Source organism: Ipomoea triloba, chromosome 9 (assembly GCF_003576645.1).
Source record: "Ipomoea triloba cultivar NCNSP0323 chromosome 9, ASM357664v1".
In the NCBI taxonomy this organism is placed as follows: Eukaryota; Viridiplantae; Streptophyta; class Magnoliopsida; order Solanales; family Convolvulaceae; genus Ipomoea; species Ipomoea triloba.
Window position 1 is genome coordinate 18377568 of NC_044924.1, and position 9433 is coordinate 18387000.

The 9433-nt window shown below is 40.6% G+C and overlaps 1 protein-coding gene across 1 annotated transcript; it reads left to right on the forward strand.

Moving 5' to 3' along the window:
- Nucleotides 1-1187: 1187 nt before the first annotated feature.
- On the forward strand, nt 1188-2249 carry LOC116029663 (BRASSINOSTEROID INSENSITIVE 1-associated receptor kinase 1-like; the record flags this gene model as incomplete). Its single annotated transcript, XM_031271710.1, has 1 exon — nt 1188-2249. A coding segment is annotated over one exon (1032 nt), but the record flags the coding sequence as incomplete, so codon positions are not given.
- Nucleotides 2250-9433: the final 7184 nt, after the last annotated feature.

A 9433-nucleotide genomic window follows, 5' to 3' on the forward strand; every position in this document is an offset into this window, starting at 1 on the left:
ATACTCACTTATAAAAATTCTTTTGAAATATCTGAAGATCATAACTTATGAATGTCAACGCCTTAGGATAAAATAATAATGTTAGGAAAATACGGGGTATTACAGTAGCACCCAGTTTACTGCTGTAAGATGTAAGCTTCCGCAGCGTTATATTACGCATATTGTAATAGTTGTCGGAGCAGAAATTGGGGTGTTACAACTACTATGAGCTAAACCAGACTCAGAAGGAAGATATCTGGTCACAAGACCCTTGGAACTTTGATGATATAGATTCAGTGCTTGAAGAAGTTGAAAAGATTGAGAAAGCTTATGCTCAAAAGTCTCAAAAGAAAAGGCCAGAACACAAGAACCAGTGGAACAAGGATGTTTGGAGAACGAAGAGAAGGCAATCTGGTATGGATAGGCAAGAATGGGTTAACTACATGGGTTACCCCAGCTACTCTAGCTATTCCACAGAAAGCGACACAGCATCAGACGAAGACTCCGTAATGGATCTTCAATTTCATGGAGAATGGATGGTCATGAAGACAAGGAGGAGATATTTCAGAAAATCCCAAAACCAGAAAGCACAACCAAAAAAGAGAGGAAATAAAGCATCTAACAAATGCTTTGTTTGTGGAAAGCCATGACACTACGCCAAAGATTGCAAGGAGAAGCAAGCAGCTAAAATGATATCGGAAATCATGTCTCTTATTGATGACGATATCGCCGAAGAAGACCTAGATGGCTATCTCAGCCCAGAAGACGAACCTTCAGCACAAACAATCTTTTCCATAGAAGATGAAGTTCCAGAAGAGGATTTTATCTCATACAATTTTGGGATAAAAGAAGATGAAGAGTTCAAGGCACCCAATGTGAAAGTACAGATCAAGCACCGGTTAAGCAAGCCATTCGATGCCATAGCCCTTGTTGATACTGGAGCTCAGTTCTCAATGATGAACCCAAAGCTGTTACCTTAAGAGGCATGGAGACCATCCCAGAAACGTCTTACATCAGCATCTGGAGATGATTTTGATGCAGGATTGGAGACGAAGGAACCATTGGAGATTAGCATACTTCCTAACTGCAAGATCCAAATTCATGTTCTTGGATGTGGCCTTCCAAGAAGGGATTTGCTATTAGGATTTGATGCTTTCAAGATGATGAATGTATTGGTTCAATCACGAGGAATTAGCAAAGGCCCCTACTTCAAGCCCTATGAAGAAGATTCCGAAGTTCATTTTGGACAGCTTAAGAAATTCTCCTTGCGCGAACTGGAAATTGCGACAGACAATTTCAGCAATAGCAACATCCTTGGAAGAGGTGGATTTGGTAAGGTTTACAAAGGGCGTTTGGCTGATGGCTCTTTAGTTGCAGTTAAGAGACGAAAAGAGGAACGCACTCAAGGCGGGGAGATGCAATTCCAGATCGAGGTTGAACTGATCAGTATGTTAGTGCATAGAAACCTTCTCCGTTTACTTGGCTTTTGCATGACACCAACAGAGCGGTTGCTTGTTTACCCGTACATGGCAAATGGAAGCCTTGCATCACACTTAAGAGAGCGAAGAGACTCAGATACACCACTCGATTGGGCAAAGAAGAAGCGCATTTCTCTTGGAGCTGCAAGAGGGTTGGCGTATTTGCATGACCATTGCGACCCGAAGATTATTCATCGTGATGCGAAAGCTGCGAATATCTTGCTGGACGAGGAGTATGAAGCCGTGGTGGGCAACTTTGGGCTCGCGAAGTACATAGATTACAATGATATTCATGTAACCACCGCTGTTCGCGGTACAATCGGGCACATAGCTCCTGAATATCTCTCAACAGGTAAATTGTCAGATAAAACAGATGTGTTTGGGTATGGAGTTATGCTTCTGGAGATCATATCCGGGCAGATGGCCTTTGATCTTGCCCGCCTTGCCAACGATGATGATGCTATGCTGCTCGACTGGGTGAAAGAGCTGCTAAAGGACAAGAAATATGAGACATTAGTAGACACAGATCTTCAAGGAGGCTTTGTTGAAGAGGAAGTGGAGCAGCTAATCCAGGTAGCTCTTCTCTGCACACAAAACTCGCCATTGGAGCGCCCCAAGATGTCTGAAGTTGTACGGATGCTAGAAGGCGACGGCCTGGCTGAGAAATGGGAGGAGTGGCAGAAGAAAGAAACTTTCCGGGCAGATCTCATCGACAATTCCACTTCAAATATCCGGCCAGATGAGCTGTTTGGCTCGAGATGATGAACCTCCATTCCTTCTTCCATCACCAAACATGAATTCTGTACATTTTCAATCTAGTTGAGTTGCCACATTCTGTAATCTTCTTCATAGGGCTTGAAGTAGGGGCCTTTGCTAATTATACCAAATCGGGGAGTCTCTAAAAGCAGTGGAGAATTAGGACCAAAGGTGAGAGAAAACAAAAAGCCTCTCCGGGGCATGACAACAAGACTCTCGAACCACTTCCTAACTTCTCTACATGTTAGAGATTACTTGAGACTTAGCAGGAACATAACCATATATCTATTCAAAACCTTCAACTGAAAAACTTAGAAACTCATGATATTTTGCAAACTGGGAAATTTTATATTTCAAACTGCGATAGTTTACAAAGCAAACTGAACGTCCTTTTATAGGGATCAAGGATGGTTCTCGAAATACAATACAGCTGTTTACAATTATTACAATACATGTGGGCGACAAAGTGTGATGGCCTTCTTGACATAAAGTAAAGCTACCTTTTAATAAAGTTGTCTAATAATTCATACAACACGCCAAACTAATAAGATAACGCTGACATGACCCTGTCAGGATGGGGATCTTATCTTTGAAGATAAGATTTTTGTTGCAGATGAGATTAGATGACAAATTGGAAACGAATCAAATGTGTGACATTTATGATGTTAAGAGACAAGAGTTACATGATTCACTAAAAGAAAAAGAAATCATGGTGAAGAGGTTTGACAAAAGTAATCAATTAAAGAAAGAAAGGAAATGGATGTCCTATCTAGGTCTCATGTTTGATACTACTATAGGGTGTTCTAGGCAATGCAACTAGGTTTCTATCTAGGAACCCCACGGCACCATCACCGATTGGCCTCACACTTCGGATTCCTTGCTCCTCAGCCGTAATGGGGCATTTTAACAAACACTTGATCTACCTTTTCTCCCGGGCCTCGTCATCCCGGACAAAGGGTGGGGATGTGGTCTATTAGGACTAGTATAGGCCTGATATCTTGCAACCTATACTACCCTTAACTTTACTACCTATCATGTTCTTAAATAGAAGCAAATCAAGTTAAATATCAACCACACTAGATATATGAATCGAGAATATTTGCCATTCATTACCTTGTAGTGGGAGTCGTTTGATCTCCGTGAGAGTTATGTATATTAGTGTTGTTATAGTTTTGATATTTTGGTTTGGGTGTGGATAGTGATAAAACAGAGAAGACGTTCCCCGAGTGTCGTGTTCTCAAGGATGACAAATTGGAACCGAATCAAGCGTGTGACATTTATGATGTTAAGAGACAAGAGTTACAAGATTCACTCAAAGCAAAAGAAATCATGGTAAAATGGTTTGACAAAAGTAAAACAAAAGTAATCAATTAAAGAAACATAGGGGATGGATGTCCTATCTAGGTCTCCACTTGGTCTACCACTTCTCCCGGGCCTTCTCATCCCGGACCAAGGGTGGGGATGTGGTCGATTAGGTCTCGTATAGGCCTAATATCTCGCAACCTATACTTCCCCTAACTTTACAACCTATTCTATTCGTAAATAGAAGCAAATCAAGATAAACATCAACCACACTAGATATATGAACATAGAATATTTGCCATTCATTACCCTGTAGTCGGAGTCGTTTGATCTCCGTGAGAGTTATGTATATTAGTGACGTTGTAGTTTTTATGCTTTGGTTTAGGTGTGGATAGTGATAAAACGGAGAAGACGTTCCTCGAGTGTCGTGTTTTCAAGGATGACAAATTGGAAACGAATCAAACGTGTGACATTTTCAAGGATGACAAATTGGAAACGAATCAAACGTGTGACATTTATAAGGATGACAAATTGGAAACGAATCAAACGTGTGACATTTATGATGTTAAGAGACAAGAGTTACAAGATTCACTCAAAGAAAGAGAAATCATGGTGAAGAGGTTTGACAAAAGTAATCAATTAAAGAAAGAAAGGAAATGGATGTCCTATCTAGGTCTCATGTTTGATATTACTATAGGGTGTTCTAGGCAATGCAACAAGGTTTCTATCTAGGAACCCCACGACACCATCACCGATTGGCGTCACACTTCGGACTCCCCGCTCCTCAGCCGGATGTGGTCGATTAGGTCTCGTATAGGCCTGATATCTCGCAACCTATACTTCCACTAACTTTACAACCTATCCTAATCCTAAATAGAAGCAAATCAAGATAAACATCAACCGCACTAGATATATGAACAGAGAATATTTGCCATTCATTACCTTGTAGTGGGAGCCGTTTGATCTCCGTGAGAGTTATGTATATTAGTGATGTTGTAGCTTTGATGTTTTGGTTTAGGTGTGGATAGTGATAAAACGGAGAAGACGTTCCTCGAGTGTGGTGTTTTCAAGGATGACAAATTGGAAACGAATCAAGCGTGTGACATTTATGATGTTAAGAAACAAGAGTTACAAGATTCACTCAAAGAAAAAGGAATCATGGTGAAGAGGTTTGACAAAAGTAATCAATTAAAGAAAGAAAGGAAATGGATGTCCTATCTTGGTCTCATGTTTGATACTACTATAGGGTGTTCTAGGCAATGCAACTGGGTTTCTATCAAGGGAGCCCACGGCACCATCACCGATTGGCCTCACACTTCGGACTCCCGGCTCTTCAGCCGTAATGGGGCATTTTAACAAACACTTGATCTACTTTTTCTCCCGGGCCTCGTCATCCCGGACAAAGGGTGGGGTTGTGGTCTATTACGACTAGTATAGGCCTGATATCTTTTCAACCTATACTACCCTTAACTTTACTACCTGAGTTCTTAAATAGAAGCAAATCAAGTTAAATATCAACCACACTAGATATATGAATCCAGAATATTTGCCATTCATTACCTTGTAGTGGGAGTCGTTTGATCTCTGTGAGAGTTATGTATATTAGTGTTGTTATAGTTTTGATATTTTGGTTTAGGTGTAGATAGTGATAAAACAGAGAAGACGTTCCCCGAGTGTCGTGTTCTCAAGGATGACAAATTGGAACCGAATCAAGCGTGTGACATTTATGATGTTAAGAGACAAGAGTTACAAGATTCACTCAAAGCAAAAGAAATCATGGTAAAGATGTTTGACAAAAGTAAAACAAAAGTAATCAATTAAAGAAACATAGGGGATGGATGTCCTATCTAGGTCTCCACTTGGTCTACCAATTCTCCTGGGCCTCGTGATTCCGGACCAAGGGTGGGGATGTGGTCGATTAGGTCTCGTATAGGCCTGATATCTCGCAACCTATATTTCTCCTAACTTTACTACCTATCCTGTTCGTAAATAGAAGCAAATCTTGATAAACATCAACCACACTAGATATATGAACAAAAAATATTTGCCATTCATTACCTTTTAGTGGGAGTTGTTTGATCTCCGTGAGAGTTATGTATATTTGTGATGTTGTAGTTTTGATGTTTTGGTTTAGGTGTGGGTAGTGATAAAACAGAGAAGACGTTCCCCGAGTGTCGTGTTCTCAACGATGAAAAATTGGAACTGAATCAAGCATGTGACATTTATGATGTTAAGAGACATGAGTTACAAGATTTACTCAAAGCAAAAGAAATCATGGTGAAGAGGTTTGACAAAAATAATCAATTAATGAAAGAAAGGTAATAGATGTCCTATCTAGGTCTCATGTTTGATGCTACTATAGGGTGTTCTAGGCAATGCAACTAGGTTTCTATCAAGGAACCCCACGGCACCATCACCGATTGGCGTTACACTTCGGACTCCCGGCTCCTCAGCCGGATGGGGCATTTTAACAAACACTTGATCTACCATTTCTCCGGGGACTCGTCATCCCGGACAAAGGGTGGGCATGTAGCCGATTAAGACTCGTATAGGCCCGATATCTCGAAACCTATACTTTCCCTAAATTTACAACCTAATCTTGTCGTAAATAGAAGCAAATCAATATAAACATCAACCACACAAGATATATATGAACGGAGAAGATTTGTCATTCATTGCCTTGTAGTGGGAGTCTTTTGATCTCCTTGAGAGTTATGTATATTAGTGATGTTGTACTTTTGACGTTTTGGTTTTAATAAAACGGAGAACAAGTTCCCCGAGTGTCGTGTTCTCAAGGATGGCAAACTGGAACCGAATCAAGCGTGAGACTTTTATGATGTTTAGAGACAAGAGATAAAAGATTCACTCAAATCAAAAGAAATCATGGTGAAGAGGTTTGACAAAAGTAAAATAAAAGTAATCAATTAAAGAAACAAAGGGGATGGATGTGCTATCTAGGTCTCCACTTGGTCTACCACTTCTCCGGGGCCTTGTCATCCCGGACCAAGGGTGGGGATGTGGTCGATTAGGTCTCGTATAGGCCTGATCTCTCGCAACCTATACTTCCCCTAACTTTACAACCTATCCTATTCGTAAATAGAAGCAAATCAAGATAAACATCAACCACACTAGATATATGAACAGAGAATTTTTGCCATTCATTACCTTGTAGTAGGAGTCGTTTCATCTCCGTGAGAGTTATGTATATTTAGTGATGTTGTAGTTTTGATGTTTTGGTTTAGGTGTGGATAGTGATAAAACGGAGAAGACGTTCCTCGAGTGTCGTGTTTTCAAGAATGACAAATTGGAAACGAATCAAGCGTGTGACATTTATGATGTTAAGAGACAAGAGTTACAAGATTCACTCAAAGCAAAAGAAATCATGGTGAAGAGGTTTGACAAAAGTAAAGCAAAAGCAATCAATTAAAGAAAGAAAGGAGATAGATATCCTATCTTGGTTTCATGTTTGATACTTCTATAGGGTGTTCTAGGCAATGCAACTAGGTTTCTATCAAGGGAGCCGACGACACCATCACTGATTGGCGTCACACTTCAGACTCCCGGTTCTTAAGTCGGATGGGCATTTTAACAAACACTTGGTTTACCACTTCTCCCGGGCCTCGTCATCCCGGACAAAGGATGGGGATGTGACCGATTATGACTCATATAGGCCCGATATCTCGCAACCTATACTTCCCCTAACTTTACTATCTATCCTTGTTGTAAATAGAAGCAAATCAAGATAAATATCAACCACACAAGATATATGAACGGGGAAGATTTGCCATTTATTCCCTTGTAGTGGGTTTCGTTTGATCTCCTTGAGAGTTATGTATATTAGTGATGTTGTAGTTTTGATGTTTTGGTTTTAATAAAATGGAGAATAAGTTCCCGGAGTGTTGTGTTCTCAAGGTTGGCAAAATAGAACCGAATCAAGCGTGTGACTTTTGATAGGAACCCATCCACATGGGGGAAACAAGCAAGTCCAATAAAAATTCCATTTGACTGGGGAAAGTGTGATTCAAGGACGAATCATTTTCAAGAAAGGGAGGATGATGCAAACTAGCCCATACATGATCCATTCGAAGTCCAAGCATGCCAAATAAAGAGTCCAAGTGATGATGATGGATACTTAGAACATTTTTCATGCATAAGAGCTGATTTTGAAGAGCCCATAAATACCATCTAAGATGTCCAAATTCGTGGCTTTGCTTGGGAGGGTACAAAAGAGGTTGAAATAATTCACCAAAATCAGATTTTGAGGCACATGGACATGCTTTGGTGATGTATTTTTACTATTGATGTCTTTTGATCTCCTTGATGTACTTTTATTATTGATGACATTTGGAGTCCCCTAGCATGTGTATAAATAGGGTGTGTATTTCCTTTGATGATCAAGCATTTTTCAGAATTAATCAAAACTTCCTAAGTCTTCTTTACATTTGTGTAAGAATTCTTTCTTCTATTCGTGGTCCTATCGAATAGTGTTCTTGATTCGTGGCCCTATCGAATCAAACCCGCATTCTACCAACCTTAGATTTTAGGAATTGTGGTTCTATCAATTCATAGAATCAAGGGAACTACTAGAGAACCCACTCTAGTTGTTTGAAGATTGCGTTCTTGAGGAACTTGAGGCGTGCTAAGGGTTGTTTCTTGGTCTTTCGTGGAATCGGGGCTCAAGGGTGATCTTGTGTGCACCAAAGGTAACTCCTTATCTATTGAATTTGAGAACATCTTGGGCAATAATTCCTTGTTACGGATCCTCCTTACGAAGATTCGTATCAACTTTTATGATGGTAAGAGACAAGAGTTACAAGATTCACTCAATGCAAAAGAAATAATAGTGAATAGGTTTGACAAAAGTAAAACAAAAGTAATCAATTAAAGAAACAAAGGGGATTGATGTCCTATCTAGGTCTCCACTTGGTCTACCACTTCTCCTGGGCCTCGTCATCCCGGACCAAGGGTGGGGATGAAGTCGATTAGAGCTCGTATAGGCCTGATATCTCGCAACCTATACTTCCCCTAACTTTACCACCTATCATGTTCGTAAATAGAAGCAAATCAAGATAAACATCAACCACACTAGATATATGAACGGAGAATATTTGCCATTTATTACCCTGTAGTGGGAGTCGTTTGATCTTCTTGAGAGTTATGTATATTAGTGACGCTGTTGTTTGACGTTTTGGTTTAGGTGTGGATAGTGTTAAAACGGAGAAGACGTTCCCCGAGTGTCGGGTTCTCAAGGATGACAAATTGGAACCGAATCAAGCGCTTGACATTTATGATGTTAAGAAACAAGAGTTACAAGATTCACTCAAAGCAAAAGAAATCATGGTGAAGAGGTTTGACAAAAGTAAAGCAAAAGCAATCAATTAAAGAAAAAAAGGAGATGGATGTCCTATCTTGTCCTCGTGTTTGATACTTCTATAGGGTGTTCTAGGCAATGCAACTAGGTTTCTATCAAGGGAGCCGACGACACCATCACTGATTGGCGTCACACGTCAGACTCAGCCGACGACACCATCACTGATTGGCGTCACACGTCAGACTCCGCCGACGACACCATCACTGATTGGCGTCACACGTCAGACTCCCGGTTCTTAAGTCGGATGGGCTGGCGTCACACGTCAGACTCCCGGTTCTTAAGTCGGATGGGCGTTTTAACAAACACTTGGTCTACCACTTCTCCCGGGCCTCGTCATCCCGGACAAAGGATGGGGATGTGACCGATTATGACTCATATAGGCCCGATATCTCGCAACCTATACTTCCCCTAACTTTACTACATATCCTTGTTGTAAATAGAAGCAAATCAAGATAAACATCAACCACACAAGATATATGAACGGGGAAGATTTGCCATTCATTCCCTTGTAGTGGGTTTCGTTTGATCTCCTTGAGAGTTATGTATA